General features: G+C 40.9%; 1 protein-coding gene across 2 annotated transcripts in view; it reads right to left on the bottom strand.

The window, feature by feature from the left end:
- The window catches only part of CSMD3 (CUB and Sushi multiple domains 3), a 1,174,472-nt gene that overhangs the window by 707,964 nt on the left and 448,782 nt on the right, over window positions 1–17,726 (bottom strand). For both annotated transcript variants that reach the window (XM_037892097.2, XM_043539165.1), the window contains one exon: window positions 15,515–15,602. In XM_037892097.2, the coding sequence (XP_037748025.1) occupies window positions 15,515–15,602 (88 nt within the window). The remainder of the gene's footprint in view (window positions 1–15,514; window positions 15,603–17,726) is intronic.

Below are 17,726 nucleotides of genomic sequence, written 5' to 3'. Positions count from 1 at the left end.
GACAACTTGCTGAACATACTCTGTGAGCAATATTGCTGCTGTTGCAGATACCCCCCAGTCTCCTTGTGGCTGGGGTATAAATTCCCAATGAGCATAAAGTAGTCTAGGTCTTGTCATTTTTCTCCAACAACAAAAACCAATCACCAAAAGGTAAGTCCTCTAAGCTTGGATGAAACCTGCAGCTATAGTGGAATTTTGCAACTGTGAAGATGTTCTTATGGCCACAACTAATGCCATAATTCTGGACAAAGCATCTGCCATGTCAAGAGGCAACTACAACAAAGTTTTGGCCACTAGATGGCCATCCACAATGAATACATTAAACTCCTCCCTGGAGGCTTCTGTCAACTTATCTGTGAACTTGGACACAGCACCCAAATTAAGCAAGTCATATATTGATAAGAGCACCTCTGGTTTGCTATGCACATCTGTAAAGATGAAATTGTGTAAACCTTTCTCCCCATCAAGTCCAGTTAGACTCTTTGTCCTTGGAGGTGGACTTATATCCTCCCTTCTGAGATCTGTCATTCACCACTGTTACCACTACGTGTGGGTTGAAGTCTCTGAGAATTGACTATAGGTGAGAAATTGCTTGAGACCAAGCCTGTAATCTGTTAAACTTTAGACACTAGATAACATGTTTTCTTTTCTTTCTTTCTTTTCTTTTTTTTTGCAGTGGTGCAAATAGAATTAATATCTTACCAGTACCCTGCATGCATGGGAGGGACACAAAGGGGGGGCACTACCAAAATGCGGGGGCACGTGGCCTCCCCACATGACCACTTGCAGGACTCCTCCTCACCTCACCCCCAGGCCAGGGCCTCCGTGCTCTCCCCATCCCCTCCCCGTGATCCATTGCATGTTACCTGGGAGGGGGCTCTGTCCTCCTCCCACTGCGCTGGAGACTTCCGATCCACAGGGCTTTCTGGAATCGCAGCAGCGAAAGGAGCAGAACATGAGGCCGCTGAGCAACCCCACACCGGCAGCTCCTCTGGCGCAGATGTACCACCCCCAGCCCTGCTACCAGCCCTTCCACACAGCTGCGTCTCTTGATTCTAGTCTGGAGTCTATACAGCAGCCCCACTGGAGGCCAGGGGTGGGGGTGGTACAGCCACACTGGAGAAGCTGCCGGCATGGGGCCACTGCTCCTCCAGTGTCTTTCCAGTACAGAGTACTGGCTATAAATATCTTACTGGTACAGCGGACCGCCATACTTGCACCTCTGTTTGTTTGTTCATACCAGTCTTTTTTTCTCTTGCTTAGTATCATTTAAATCTCTGTTTTTTATAAATAAACTTAGTCTTGTTTACCACAAAAACGTCTCAGTGCTGTGTATTAAAGTGAACTGTGAGTTTTCAACTAATCTAACAGGCTGGTGTGTATGCTGTCTTTATGGAGGCAGCAAACTTAATTTCTGTAAGTGTCACAATGAGAGAAACTGGACCCTGTACAGCGACTCCATCCCAGAGAGGGCAAACAAATGATCAGCCTCAACTAAGACCCAATACGAGGACAGCATCAGTATTGTGGATGAATGTGTAATTAATTCCTTGGATACTGGAAGAGGCATCATGCTTCCAACTGATACTAGAACAAATGACAGTGCCAGAGCCAAGGCCAGTACCAAGCCTGATCATGAGATCTGTAATACAGATGTTTTTGGTGTCAAAGGTAGTGTTTGCACCAATGAGCTCATCGGTATTAAAAAGGACATTCGCTGCAACTCTGCACTCTGACTGCAATCAGTTAGTTCTGAATACAGTGCCAAAGCCCTGCAATCCAACTAGACAGTGCCATGGGCACAATAGAAGAAGATGAGGAAGAAGCCATAGTCACAGAAAGCCCTTGAACTACTGAGGAATCTGTAACAGAAAGGCAGAGCTGGTCTGATGCCACCTGGTATGCCAATGGTGTGGAAATTGTCAGTATTGACACAAACGTCATAGGTGCCAGACTCAATACATGTCCCATGGCCGATACCAGAATCAATGACACAGTATACATCCAGTGTCAGCATGGTACCTGGGCAGGAGTGGTTAGATGGCCAAGCTCCAGCCTGTTGACCAATCCTCTTAGAAGATGATGTTGAACCTCCCTGATCTCTAGAGGTCTCGGCAAAATAACCAGAGATGGGTAGGTTGGCACCCCAGACAGAGGTATGGGAGGAATATGGAAGGTCAAGCAGAAATGTGTATGTGTGAAGGAAGTCTGGCGGGAGGTGCAGTCTTAAAATTGGGATTGGGAGATTTGGGCATGAAACACAGCCTGGAGTGGGAAGTGTGTATGCATGGGATGTGGGAAAGTATTGGTTGAGGGCAGCCTGGAGGCAGGGTCTGGACTGATCTGGATGTGGGAAGAGTGAAGAATCTAGACAGGACAGCATGGTGAACACAAAGCAGGGAGAGGAGCTGGAAGTTAATGCAGGGATTAGTGACAAGTTTTGAATAGGATTTCCTCTCCATCTATTCTGTGTTTAAAATGCTGTTTAAACTCCAGATGGACAATGAAGATGAATGTCTTTTAATCTGTGCCCCTTCCACTGAACGATTATTCCCTGCAGTATATTTTCTAGTACTTTGGCCAAAACAGTTTTCAATTCTCCAAACAATGGGGCTTCCACAATTGCCTATGGGAAACTGCTCTACATTCTAATAGATCTCAGATAGGATGTTTATTGATATTTTTATCTAAATTACTTGCTCTAAATTTTATCCCACTGTTCCTAGTTATAACCTCCTTTCCATCCCACACCTGTTCTATCCTAGTTAAACCATAAATTACTTTAAAAAATAGTGTTTATATCACTAGAGACACAAACTTCAATTCCAGATGGCAGTAGATATACATGCACAAGATAATGCCAATATTATAGCTATTTTAAGTAGAACTCTATAGCCACAGTAAAATATGGCTCTTGGCAGATCAACCACAAATGCTGAGCCCTGTAGACCATAGGCTCTCAAAACCTGGCTGATTAGATATTATTCTAACTGGTACTTCTGGGACTAAATTCTATCCCTTTTGTATAATGAACATGTGCAAACATAGTGCCTTCAGAAAGCGTATGCATACATACTGCAGGCTACCACGACAAATGAAAACCATCTAAGTACATGGAATGTATCAGGAAAAAAATCAACTAGTTTTTAGCATTACAATTACTACAGCTGAATCTCTGAAAGTTACCCTGGCAACTGTACAGCTATTGATAACGTTAGAAAATACAGTCTTCTCACGAGAGAGATTTTCTTCTTTTTTCGGTACTTTAAATTGTAAGCATAAAAATAAACTTTCAAAACTACCCACAGATTATTGAGTGCCTGGGGCATGGCACTCAGTTTCTCCAATATAGTCTTTGGCGCACTGATTATGGATGTGACTTAACCCTCCAGCCAAGTCACAGAGAGAGTTCTACCATTCTGGGGCAGTGAAGTTCCCAAGTCAAAGTTCAACATAAACCCAAACCAAAAGAATCTTAAGTTCTGCTGGGCTCTGCTTTCAGCTGCCTTACTTTCAGATGCAACCCAGCTGCAGCAGCTGGTCTTAATATCCACTTCCAGGTTTCTGGTAAGAAATCAGACCAACAGTCTATATTAGGCCTACTCTCTGACAGGGAAGGTCCTAGCAAACCACAGGCTTCAGTCAGCTTCTAGTCCCATTGGGGCATCTCACATCACATGGGCAGTGCCAATCTGCTCTCCTTCCAAGTCCATTCTTATGTCATCTGCCTCTCTCATTTTAACTGCCCCCCTACAAGCCTGACAGCTTTTACAGGCGAAGCAGGTCAGAATGAATTCAAAGTAGTGGCAGTGGAGTCTGCACACAGTGTTAAATGGATAGTAATCCATTCATATACTTTTTAAATGGTAGCAATATTTCTGGGGGGGAAATCAATAATGAACATTTAAAAATATCTTTTTCACTTGGTGTCTGTTTCGGGCGTCATCAAGATTTAATTTATTTTTTGGTGACTTCACATCTTGAAATATAAAAAGTAAAATATGTAATTTAAAAGAAAAAAGGAAAATAAAATAATTTCCTGTTCTATGCTCTGATGTCTCACAATATTAGAAAAGCTAGTTTATTGAGTTGTACTTTAGAGAAACATCCAGAAAGTGAGGATCTATGATTGGGTATACAAATCCCACACATTTTTCATAAAAAATTCTGTGTTACATATACAGAATTTAATCAACTGCAAGATATGTTTTACTCTTTAAATAAATAATGGTTTTGCTATTCATATAAGTCAGAATAGCCAACTCAAAGATGACCAAGGATTTTCACATGCTGCGGAATTCTCAGGAGGCTGGTTGTGCCAATTATGCCAGCTTGAAGAGGCAACAGGTAACCAAAATCTGGCACAAACAGGCAAATTGGGGAAGGGGAGGGGGAGAAATGAGTGACCTGATGGAGAATACGGTGTGTGGAGATTCTGAACAAATAATAATGCTTTTTTTCAGGCACGTGAAATTCAGTTCATCCTCATATGAGTTTTCTTACTACCGTCTCAATTCTTATTTTTGATCAACTGTGGCCCTGCATACCCTACCAAGGCCATAATTTAGACACATTCTACTGATATAGACACATTCTACTGATACTAACAGAATGAAAATGCAGAGGAGGGGTCAGAATTGGCTTTAACTTTTTGTGCAGGTCCTCAAATACAATTTTCATTACCCTGTTCTCCTAAATGTAGATCACTCCTGCCGCCACTGCTGCACTACATGTACCTAAGGAGTTTGGGAAGAGCACGTGAGATTATTGTCTGGAACATCCACAACCTCAAATATCTCATTTATATCAAAAGAGGACCATAGGAATTTCTTGGTCATGGTCTTTTTTTCTCTTAAGAAAAAAGAGGAGCAGAGCTATTTGTGCTGTAGCCTGGAAATAGCTGCAAACATTATTTCCCTCCCAAGGGACATATCTTCAAATAATGTAGGACTCTGGCCTTACTGGAGGATTGTATGGGCATTCTGGTAAATTTTAATTCTGATGTATCCAACTAATTAACGCAATTGTGAAATATTGTCTCCACCTGTTAGATGGAAAAACTAAGGCAAAAAGGTTAAGGGTAACATTTTCAAAAGCACCTACATGACTTAGGCACTTTTCAGTAGGGATCAGGTGCCTAATTTTATGTAAGTGCTTTGAAAATTTTACACTGTAGCACTAGGAATTAAAGGAGTGATGCTAAACTTCTAAACCTTCCAAAACTCTCATGTAGACATAACAATTGTATGTGCTAAACTGACCAATTTACAGATTAGGGGGAGCCTAGAGTTTACCTCCATCTACTAAAGTGTGTGAAAACTGCAAACTGCCTTGTTTTCGCTAGGATTTTACATATTTTTTTATTACCATGTGTAAGAACACATCTTTTTTTCTTAATCTAGAGAAGGCCTAAGTGACTGAATTTTGGCTGAAGAGAGAGTAGGTGTCACAGTGAAGATGGAACCTCAGAAGACCTTCAGTGATTCCATTTTATTAGTTATTCAGGTGAATCTGTACACATGTACAGCCAGAGGCTACACTGGCTGGTCAAAAGGGGAACCACATTAGCTTCAGGCAAATCGCTGACACAGAGTAAAGGAACTTGTAATGGTACTACTACCATCAGCAACAAATCAGCCACATCCCATAGCAAAGGTTCTCCCAGAATTCAGAGCTCTTTGGCAATGGATTTCATGGATCTGAAAGTCCACCCTGGAAAGATGCTGGGGAAGTGTTTATGAAAAACCTTTAGGGAAATTCACTGTCAAACTTCCAGGCACTAGCAATCAATTTGTTTATATATTCAAAGCTATCATAGGAAGGGAAAGGGATATACATTTATTAATACTAATTTCATGAAAGCAGAGAATTATCTTTATGGAAGACAAAGTTCAATTCAAAGGATGGTTAGTTTAGTGCTTGTGGTGCTAGTGTAACAAGAACAGAATCCGGTCGTCGGTGGGTGGGGTTGAACCTGGGACCTCTGGAGCTAAATGCATGAGCTTCTACTACATGAGCTAAAAGCCATATCCCCCTTAGCTGAGGCTGTAAAGCAGACTCATTAATCTTCTCTCTCTTAGTGGGGTTGGTGCTACTGGATGGGACAGAACACCACACCCGGAGGGTGTGTGGGTTACACTAGCGTAGGACTCAATAAACCCAGGTCCAATTTCCTTTTCTGCCACAATTTTTGTGTGTGACTTTGGGCAAGACCTTTAGGGCCAGACTTTTAAAAGGTTTTCAAAATCGCCTTGGTAAAATCAGTGGGAGTTAGGTACCTAAACACTTCTGAAAATCCCACTGGGCACTTCTCTGCATCTTAGGCATCTAAATACCTTTTAAAATCCAACTCTTCATCTCGCTGTGCCTCAGTCCAACCTGTGTAAAATGGCATAATAATACTCCCCTACCTCATAGGGTGGTGTGAGGATATATACTTAAAATATTGTGAGGTGCATATATACGATGGAAATGGGGGCTAGATAAATTGATTGAGAGAAATTGCTGAACATAATTAACATTTAAAAAATCAAAAGTTACCAAAATTACCACACAATGGGGCTTGTCTGTACGGAGAGTTAGTGCATAGCAAGCTGGGGTGTAAATCTGCAGCACTCTAGTGGGCTGTGCACTAAGCATTCATGTGGACCCAGATGCTGTGCGCTAACAGTTCCTAGTGAGCACTAACCTATTGCTGTTTGAAACAGCAGTATACAAGGGGAACATTATGTCTAGTCTCCTTACAAGGGGAGGGTCATAACTAACTTAGTCCTATCCCCTATCTTAGGCCATAGTTCCTGCAATGTGATGCATGCAAGGTGGTCCTTGTGAACATTTCATTGAAGGATGAATAGCTTAAGCATGTATTGGTTGAGGATAGTAAAGAAAAGCTAACTAGGAGACTTAAAAGTAAGATTCCAGAGATGTCCCCACTGAAAAAAAAATACAAAAAACACCTTTATTTCTGATTTAAAACATCTATTTCAGGATAGGAAATGCTATCACCGAGTCTCCTTGACTCTATTTCAACCTTTAAAAGCCAGTTATGCTCAAATAGACATTTAGAATCAGAAACAAAGCTTTTAAAATTTCAAAATACAGCAATGGGGATTCTTACATCAGAAAAGAATATCCAAAACAGTAAGTGCATTGTGTCAGATTCCAAGGGACACTGTAAAATTCTGCAATTTGTCTCAGAGCTTGTCTTACAACTTTTCTGAGGATATGTGAGAACAGGTTTATTGGGAAAGCAGCCAGTTGCCATATTACTTACTATGCTGGAATAAAATGCTCCCCCTGGTCCTAACACACACACAGTTAAAAGGCTATGGAAAGTGGTGACAGGATACTGGCCAGGTGAGAACCCAAGAATTCTAATAAAACGTTCTGATGCTGTGTTAAACCTGTATGGAAAGGAGATTCTGAGGAGTCTTTCTACAAATACTCTTTCTTCATTCCCCTAAAATGTTGTGTTTTTGACTTAAGGTGTCTGCACAGTCAATTCTTATTGGGGACTGGCAGCTTGCTCACACTAAGGCTATAATTACTAAAAATTTAAGTTTCTGATTCTCCTCTCTCTATTGGTTAGAAGGCCATCCATAAGACAGTAAGACTGCTCTTTAAATCAAGTTAAAGGTTTAAGTTTGGGTTGTGCTATTTTTCTTCTCTGTGATGAATAATACATGATGAGGATTTGTTTAATTGCTTTTTATGTTTTAAAAAATAAGGACTTTTCCCCTTGGAAATCTAGTTATCTTGGAAGACTGGCAACTGGAGAGCCCTTAGGGTGATCATATTACATGTTTGGAGGTAGTGAAATCTGATCAACTGGGAAGAAGAGAGATTTTTATTCATCCTGCTAAGCTTCGTCTTTGTGTGTGTGTCTGTGTCTGTGTGCCTTTTTTGAGACTCCTTTAATGTAAACAAGTGATCAACTTGAGAGAAAACACATCAGTCATTCAATATCCCACAGTCCTGCTCCTTCAATGAAGCTGTAAGAAATCTCATAATCCACATTTCTGAGACTGCTAACAAGTCTTCCAGGGAAAACTCGTCTTCATTCTCCTAATATGTGTGAATTAAAAACAAGCAAGGAACCATCCCCTAGCCCTTTCAACCCTTTCCTGTATATTATAAAATGGCTATAAAAAGAGGGGTTTTTCCTTCTTTACAAGTCACACCCCGAAATGTGGTTCCTTAAGTAAAGTTAATGAGACTCTTCAAGGACCAAAGTGATAGTGTCACCTATAGGAGAAAAGGAATGTTTGCTAACACAAGGGATGAATCAGTTGATGTTTTTAAATGGCAATATAGTTATTTCTAATCAAAATGCTTTTTAAAAAAAATGTTTTGTTTTATCTTTATCTGACCTGGATTTATTGTTAAACTATTCACCATAACTTATAAACAGCTGAAAGAAAGAAGAAGAAGAAGCCTTTTAACTAGGAAATAGAAAATTTCACTGGGGCGGGGAATGACAGATACTGACTCATTTTTAGGGAATCCATTATAATAGAAGCTGGCCCAGTCTACTTTTCTAAGAAAAGCAGGAATAGGAATAGGAGGCCTGGCTAATAAGGCAATATTGTACTAAACAGGAGCTGTTCTGAGAAGAGACTGCCCAGAGAAAAGCTGCCAGACCAGACTCTTCCAATCTTTAAAAAAATCAAACCAGAGTTGTTTGAATGTCTGGATAAAATGACAGGTTTCAGAGTAGCAGCCGTGAGGTGTCTGCCCTGAGGAAACTTGGCAGAATATCTTTGAGGTGACAGAAAAGCCAGCAGGAAGGCTGTATACTTTGGGAAGTTACTGGAGCTCTTATATTAATGTGATACCAACTCAATAACTGCTTCCAAGGGGCCTAGTACATAATGGAAATGTTTTATACTTTACAAGCTACTTTTTCTTATAATGTCTCTAAGGATGTCTATTGAATAAAAATGTTTGATCTCCTATTACTCCTACAGAGTCGGAGTTCTTATACTGACCACAATAATTCTTGTTATATTAAAGCTGTGGGTAAGATAATAGCATAACATTGTCTTACACTAGCCATTCTACAATACCCAGAAGGAGACAATGTCCTTTCTCTGAGAGCTTACAAACTAACATGGTTTCAGCCCTGCAAACTGATGAGCATCCTCAGCTATAACTGAAGACAACAAGAGCAAAAGGTGCTCCCAGAATAAAACCCACAAAAGTGACACAAAACACACAGCAGTGCTGTGATTTAGTGTTTTTGTTTGTTTGTTTAAAATGGTATTGGGTGGGTGCCATGTTTGTTGAAGTGGGTTTGTATTTATGAGCAGCAGAAAAATGAAAAAGATGAGGGGAAAGCTGGTTTCCAAACAAACACAGAATACATCTATTTGCATTCACTATATTTAGTGATTTTTTTTCTTATTTTGTAGAATTCACAACTTCAAAGTGATCAATATAGGGAAAATATTAGATAAAGTTAGGACCAAAAGTAAGGTTTGAGGGCGAGTTAGCTTTTACAAAATTATAATATTTCTATGAGTTTTGTATATTTAACTTCCAAATGAAATATGTTTTCCCCTCTTCCTGTCCCTGAAAACCAAAATATTTTGATTTTGAAAAGCTGCTGCAGTGCCTCAGGGGAGTTGTAGTTTGGGCACCTCATGCTATCATTCTTCTCATGCACCATGGTGTCCCCTCTTGATTAGAGGAGGTGATGCATCATAGTGATTGCATGACTGCAGTGCACCATGGGAGATAAAGTCCGGATGAAAAGTCTGGTCCATAGAGAAGAATAGCAGAATAGGTCCTTGTTGTTTTAGCTAGCCCTATCTAAAATAATGTACATTGCTGCCAAGTTTTGAGGATGCAATGACATTTCTTGCAGGATCAAAATTTGTTAGGGGACCAGGAAAAATGTGGCTTAACCTAACTCTGCCCCCCTCTCTCCTTCCGTTGTTCTCTCTCAGTTTGCCCTTCCACCATTTGTATTACAGCTCCATTTCCCTCTCATAACCTGCCTGTAGCGAGGGACTTTTAGCCACCACTTGCTCTTCTTCCCTCGCTAGCTGTTTCATTCCTGTCTGCTAGTCAGCAGCAGGTGTTTCATGTATCATGTGTTGGGTAACAACAGGAGAAGACTCCATGTTTCTAAAACTGAGCTGGCTTTTCATTAAGAAAACTATTTACCCAGATGCTGTAATTGTATCTAGCATTCCAGCCATGTACATACAAACTGACTTCCTCCAAACACTTCTCTCCTGCAACCTTTGTTCTCCCCCTTCCTCCTCCCCAAGTTCTGTGCAGGTCGCCTCATCTTTTCTTTTAACAATTGTTGTTGTTGTGTCTTTAATCAAGTGTTTGCTAACCTGATGGTGGCAGAGGTTACTAATACATATCTTGCTCTAGGACATAGCTGATACTGCCATCTAATTGTGGTCAGCTGCACCTCATAGTCCTTCAAGCACACTGATCTTCTCACCAGTCTCCCCCTTTTTGTATATGTTATCTTTGTTGATAGACTCCATCATCTGTTCCACAGTCATCTTTCTCCACATCCCCTTTCTGTGTCTGCAAAGGCTCTCCTAGCAAATTTTATGGGCTGCTGGCCTTGCATCAGTGCTTCTCCTAGCCCTCCTTGTAATACTAGTTGCTCTGCGGTGCTTTTGAATTGGTGTTCTGACAATTCCCACACTGCATCCTGGTATGTTAACTATTTCTAGGGACCCCAGACTTCTGAAGGTTTCTGATAGGTGTGCAAACAATCTGGAAAAATAGACAGCCATCCCTTTAGTTGCTAGACTCACTTGCCACACTTTGATCTAGATTTTTCCTTAATAGCTCCCAGTTTCTCAGTATCTGGCTGGAGTTTCTCAGAAATCAACACATGTCCAATGTAGAGGACCTCAGTTTTCCTCAGCTTCAGCTTCTCTGCATTCAGCCTAATATTCTGCTCCCAGAACCTTTTTAGAAGTTGCTGCAGCTTGGTATCATGCTCCAGAATTTCCTTTTATTTGACATCACTTTCTCCTACAGTAAGAATGTCATCTGCTACAATCTTGATGCCTAGAAGTCCCTCTAGTGCCTCGATCAGTTTACAGTGGATCACCTCTGCAGCCAGTTGCAAAGGAATGGCAAAGATTGTTGGTTGGCTGGATGGCTCAGCTAGCTCAGAGACACACTGTGCTAGTATCAACAGGTTTCATGATGGCTCCTCTTTGCAGGCTTGTCAGTTCCTTCTTCAGTGACTTCAAGAGTGGAACTCTGTGTTTTGGTAGGCTCATGGACTGCACAACAGGGTCTATGTCAAACTTCAGCCTGCCTTGTAGGTGTTCATTTTCTTGAAATATGTCCTGATAGTCTGTTAGAATTCTGGATGGAGTCCAGGGTGACTGTTCTCTTTCTTCTGTCATGCCAAAGATAGCTCTGGTGTTGTACTGTGATCAGATCCATGGCTTGCACAGCAGTGGATAGCATGCCTGTGTCTCAACTAATATAAATTCCAAGTGATAACATCACTTGTTTCATGGGTTTCTTATTGACAGCCTGAATTTGCCCACTGGCCTCAGAATCATTTTATTGTACATCCCTAGCAATTGATCACATTTCTCAGTCTAGTGTTGCTTTTCAGTATTGCTAGGATTACTTTGCTGCTGGCTGCACAATCCATCTCAAATCAGATCAGTTGTTGACCTAAAAGCATAACTGCAGATGTGGCAGTTGAATGGCTGGCGGCCTTCCTCCGCAGTGTGTGTACATTGAGCATCTTCTGGATCTGCTAATTTCACACTGCAGTTATCCTCCTCTTCATTAGAAATCTCAACATCCTCAATTTCTGCACGTACTGCTGTTTTGTTTTGTTTTTTTCCTTCCTAGGGTAGCTATGGCAGGGGGACATAAAGCAGCTCTATTTCCCACACCCCTTGCACCATTGTCCATAGGTATTTTCCTTTTCTGCTTTTCATGTTGCTTTGTTGATATGCTAGACCATGATGATTGCATCCTCAGTTAGTCTCTGCCCTGATTCTTGGGTATCATAGCTTGAACTTGTGTACGTGTTCTGCACTAGTGGCTATTGTTTTTGATCCTTTCCCTGGACAGTTCAGCTACCCTTGCTAGAGGCATTTCTCTAGGGTTAGATCTGTTTCTTTCAGCAATCTCTTCCATAAGCTGGAAACCCATGTGCTACAAATGATCCTGTCTCTGCTTATGGAACTTTTAATGTTTCCAAAGTTACATGTGCATGTGGAGGCCACAATTCTCAGCTCTGTAATGTAAGTATCTATTTCTTCTTCTGCATCATGGTTTTGGGTAAAAAAACGCCAGTCTTTCTCTACAATTTCATTCTGTTGGGGTCACAGTATTCGTCCAACACCTTTATCAGCAGGTCCTGTGTTTGGGGTATTATTTCAGGTAACAGTATCTCACTCACTACTTGTCCTTTTTCCCCCAATGAGATAGTTTCAAAAATATTTTTTTCTTATTTTTTACCTTAATTTTCTCATCTTTAGCCCCATAGCCAGCTATATATAAAAAACTCAGTTCTTGTTTCCACTGCTTCTATTTTTGTGTAAGATTTTTTTGTCTGGCAATCAAGCTTTTCTGGTGGCTTGAGTCCCTCCATGCTGCTTGCTTGCTCTATTTCTAGCTGCTGCTTTGTTTTCCTTTTGCTCATACTCTCTTCTTTGCTGTGCATCTCTGTAGGCTGACTACCGCCACCGTATTTCCTGAACCTTGTGTTGGGAGAGGACTCCATTTTTCTAAAATTAAACTCGCTCCTTATTAAGAGAACTATATACAGAGGTTCTGTGCTTGCAGCTAGCATTCCAGCCATGTGCAAAGAGACTGACTTTCTGGAAACTCCTCAAAACTCTTTGCTTCTCTCTCCAAGCCCTATGCAGGTTGCTACAGCAATGTCCAAGGTGTAGAGCAGTGAGAGGTGGGAAGGACAGGCACCCTGGCTGCCTACCTCTCCACTATTCTTCAATCACTAGACGCACCCAACTAATCCAAACACAATCATCACATGCAGCCCAACACCGAGATTTCAAGGGGCCTTATTTACAGAGAGAGTTGCGGGGGAATCAGCTGAAGATGCCTGGGTCAGCTGTTGTGATGACTTGGAGTAGCTGAGGGAATGTGGTGGAGCTGGCTAGGGAATGAGGGAGGTTAGTTCCTCACCTTGTACTGCTATTGGTTCAATTACCTACCATCACCACCACCACCGCCTCCTCCTCCTTTACCTGGCTGTTGCTTCCTGGTGGTGTCCATCATGAAGAGTGGTGTGACAAGAGGAGGAGACTGTGCTTAGCTGCCTGCTTATCAGGTGCCACAGCAGACCAGTAGTAGGATGAGCAACTGCAGGCATATGCCTACTGCTTGCCCACAGGTTAGCTGATTATGTGATAATTCTGCTGAGATGCAAGGCAGGCAGACAGGGGCTGGCAGGGAGAATGATCCCATAAGATGCAAGGATAAATGAAATAAACTGACTAGCCTGTGTTTCGTTTCTCAGCTTGCGGGAGTGGGGGGTAGGGTGGAGGGGGGGGGTGGGATCAGAATTAATTAAGAATGAACCTCTTCTTAAAATCCCTTCCTATTCAAGAATCTCAGATATCACTAGTTACACCAGGAAGGATTTTTCCCCAAATATAGTTTTTAACTAGACTTGACTGCTTCCCTGTGTCCCCAGAATGCATGTACAAGCTCCGTGGCTTCTGCCTACCACCTCTTTGAAGAACAGAGGCTGGCTTGGTACTGCACTAGACTCATCAGTTGAATATCTGTATCCCAAGGAAAAAGGAGACTGAGCTCTGCCTGCCTCCATTGTCACCACTGTTGAAGTAACAATATGCATTGCTTGCAATCTGCCATAACCTTCCTCTGCTAATTACATTTTCAAAAGGGCTGAGTATTGCCACAGTCTCCCCATAGCAGACCCAGTGTACCCAAGGGGTTCACGAGAGCCTGCTCACCTGCTTCTGACATCTGGCTTGATTTTACCTGCTAATTCACTATCGCTGCGTTACTTATTATGAAGTATTATTATTATTAATGATGTGTTAAGCAACAACAACATGCTTGGTCTTATGCAACACAGGAAATAGGGATGGTTCCTGCTCTGATGGGTTCATAATCTGAAAAAAATTGCAGAGAAGATAGAACACTGTGAGACTCACAGAAATAGGAGTTGGAAATGAGTTGGCGATATTTTGGTTTGCTTGTTTTTTATGTGTTGACTGTTAGCTTACTTCCACTGATGAGCTGCAGAGGCTTATCAGGAAGTATGTGAGCCCCCTGTAAGAGAGATGGCCTTTGGGGTCTCTCTCAATTTTTTTTTTAAATGAAAACTAAAGGTGAGATTTTCAGAAGCATCTAACTGAATTAGGCACTTAAATCCCATTGAATTTAAATCTAACTTTGGCATCTAACTCATTTAGGCACTTTTGAAAATCCCACCCTAAGTCTCTAGTACTGCCTCCCTTTTATTTTCCCTCAAAAATTGCATCAGTTTTCACTTTTTTCACGGCTAACCCCAGTACATATTAATTGCCAAGACTAAAAGGAGTGCTCCAGTGCTGTTGGCGGCAACTAGGACAGCGTAAAGGAATACACAAACAGTATTTAAATAAAACAAGTTAGTAAAGTTTGATGTGTGCCCCCAAATCCTCTCACTAGTCCTCCTTAAGATGCTTAGATTGCTCCAGTGCATAGTGGTGTGATAATTAAGGAGAGAAAATTAAGTATATATCAGGGAGGGAAGGAGACAGGAAAAAAATGTTTCACAACAACCCCCAAAACATTACATCCAGTTTCAGATGTTAAAATTATCAGCTATCTCCATTATTGCCAAGACTGCAGCAGCTGCTAACAGGGGAATTTCCTTCTTGTAGGTGCACATGGGGACATGTACCGGTAGCCTGAGCAAACTCCAACACTGACAACTGCTCTAGAATGCAAGAGATGGGGTCAAGCTGCTTCTACACTGAGTTGAGAGAGCTATCACCATTGCAGCCTGCCTCTCCCCTCACCAGCGCATGCCTGCCTAGTCCTGACCCTGCCTGATGACCATTAAAATGGTACTTTGAATGAGCCTGAAAGTTGTCAGCCAGTAGAAACCATTTTGACTAGCCTGAAGAGACCTGTTTTCCTCTCCCTTCCCTCACACTATCTTCTTCACACACATCCTCATCTTACGTGTCCCACAAAAGTCTCCACTTCTGCATATAACCCCTATATTTGTAGGAATAAGATAGCTGAATATTTAAATTAAGAACTATTTTAAATAACCTTCTTCAATTAAATTCCTTGCAAATCCCCAGCTATTTGTACCACTTCCCAGTATACTACGGACATCTTTATCCTTAGTACTAAAATATAAATAGTGGACTATATTTAGCCATCTAATTTTAAATAGAATTCCCCAAAGGTTGGCCAGTGGTCTTGGTATACTTTTAAAAATATATATATTTTAATAATGTTTTTTCAAAAATGTATGTGTTATAGAAATGATACAATGATAAGGTTAATATTTTACCTAAAATCTGAGCCTAGTCGTTTTCCATTTTCTGGCTCTCCAGGATCTGGACACAAATTGGATGCCTGTTTAATACCTCCTTCATTTACTGTAAAAGAAAAGAAAAAACAACACACTTTTAGGCAACCCAGAAATATGACAATTAATAGTATGAAAAACTTACTTTATCTACAATGTTGCCACTTCAAAAACAAACAGTTACTAGATTTTGGGGTAGATCACAATCTCTAGTTTCAATACATTTATTTTCTTTCAGTGATAAGTGTGACTTTTAAAGTATGTTTTATATTGGTAAACAGCAAATTCTAGAAGTCTTATGATAATAGAAAAAGTACCAAATAACTCTGTTTATTTGCTCATCATCTTACTGAATCCATATACATATTACTTGTATTTCTTTACAAAAATAATATTTAAAGTTAATGAACTCTTCATTGACAGTTACTGTAATTTGTGGGAAATTTTCCTCTGACCATAGTTCAGTAATGTCACTCTTGCCTTCTCCCCAAATGTCTGACCTGCTTGCCTTGTGTCAATGACAAAACTTCAGTGGAGTTGGGTCAGGTAGGCCTTAATTTCTGGTGTGAATCCAAATATCCCAGAATTTGGAGGCATGGGGGAAGCTTCAAGATCTGAACCAGGTTTGACTTTCACAAATTTCTTAAAATGAACCAAATCAAATCCTCAGAGCTGGACATTCCCAAACCATGGGGGCTTGAAAGCTTTATGTGGATCTGAACTTTTCATCTTTGATTCATCTCTTCTTATAAAAAAAAAAAAGATTAAGAACTCATCCGGTGCCTTTTACATACACAAACTTTTACTTTAGTGGAAGTTATGCACATATAAAGAGTCGAGTATTGATACACAAATTAGTGTATTTTTTCAATAGTTTGCACTATCTAGTTTTGTCATATTTTACATATTGTGTTTGTTCTACTACAAAAAAGTGAAACATTTATAGTTTGCAAGAGTTTCAGTTCCAAAAAATACTTCTACCCCAGTTTAGTTCTTTTCATCCTAGTTGCGCACTGAATTAAGAGTTGATGATCAGGGAATAAATCCATATCACAGGAGGCTGGTCAGCTGCTACCTGAAGAATGTTTAGGCTTGAGATGAAACTATTTTTAATGTTTTCAAAACTAAGTGATGTGAAGCCAAGGCATTTATATTAAGAGGAAAAGATATTTAACCCATTGAGTTAAGTCAATGGGCTTTGGCATAGCAGGGTGATAGCTTTCAGCGTAACAAAATAAAACTCCTTTGGGAGAAAGGGCTTGTATATAATTAAGCTAATCATAAATGACTTATTCACACAATTTTTTAAAATTGATTTTATGAGAGAGACACAGAGAGAGATAACTTGTTTCTAATTAATTACATGTCTAAACTGTCAGACTCCACCTCTGCAGGAATAACAGTTTGACACAGGCTGACACTGAAATAGGGTACTCCCACCTATCTTTTCCCCTGGCCTCATGTGAGGAATTGCCATATAAGTGTTTGAGGGACTCTCCCTTGCCTTGAACATGGTGTACTTATACTCACAAAAGGTGGTAAAATTAATTCAATAGTGATTGGTGAGGTCAGGAACATAAAATGAAAGTGAAAGGATGGGGAGTAAGTGAGCATTATTTAGTTTTTCTTCAGTAGTTGGGGCCCTTTCCAACCAATGGGCCCTCACCTTACCCTTTGCTGGCTGTGGCCATACTATTCAGTCTTCTCTGTCCTGAAAGAGGTACAGCATGGATGGTCTGATATTGCAGCAAGCAAAGGTAAGTGCCTGTTCATCCACATTGGAATACACAGGGCTAGCTGGATTTCCACTTTTGTGACTGGAAAGGAGTTTTCCAACAACAGCACATAAGCTGAAGAGTCGGAAGTTTTTCTCACTTTACTCTGAGAAACTTAATGAGGCTTGTGGGCAGGCTGAAAGTGCGTCACCCATAGAGAGCAAATTTCTTGCTACCATTGAAGGATCCATGTGTTTGGCAGTTATGGTTCTGCCATCGACTGGAGTCCATATGGACAGTCCAGGAAGAACCTGTTATTCAGAACTTTAAATGGGAATCCATGTGGGAGTACTTTGTGTGTCTTGTATGGTCCCAAAGTCCAAGGCAGGGCTTGGGAATTAAGGAGGCAGTTAGTGGCTAGTCCACATAGAATGGAATATTACCACTGTGCACAGGCATAGGAATTCTTAGGTGGCACT

This window comes from Chelonia mydas, chromosome 2, assembly GCF_015237465.2.
Source record: "Chelonia mydas isolate rCheMyd1 chromosome 2, rCheMyd1.pri.v2, whole genome shotgun sequence".
NCBI classification, from domain to species: domain Eukaryota; kingdom Metazoa; phylum Chordata; order Testudines; family Cheloniidae; genus Chelonia; species Chelonia mydas.
This window is presented reverse-complemented; position numbering and strand designations above follow the sequence as displayed.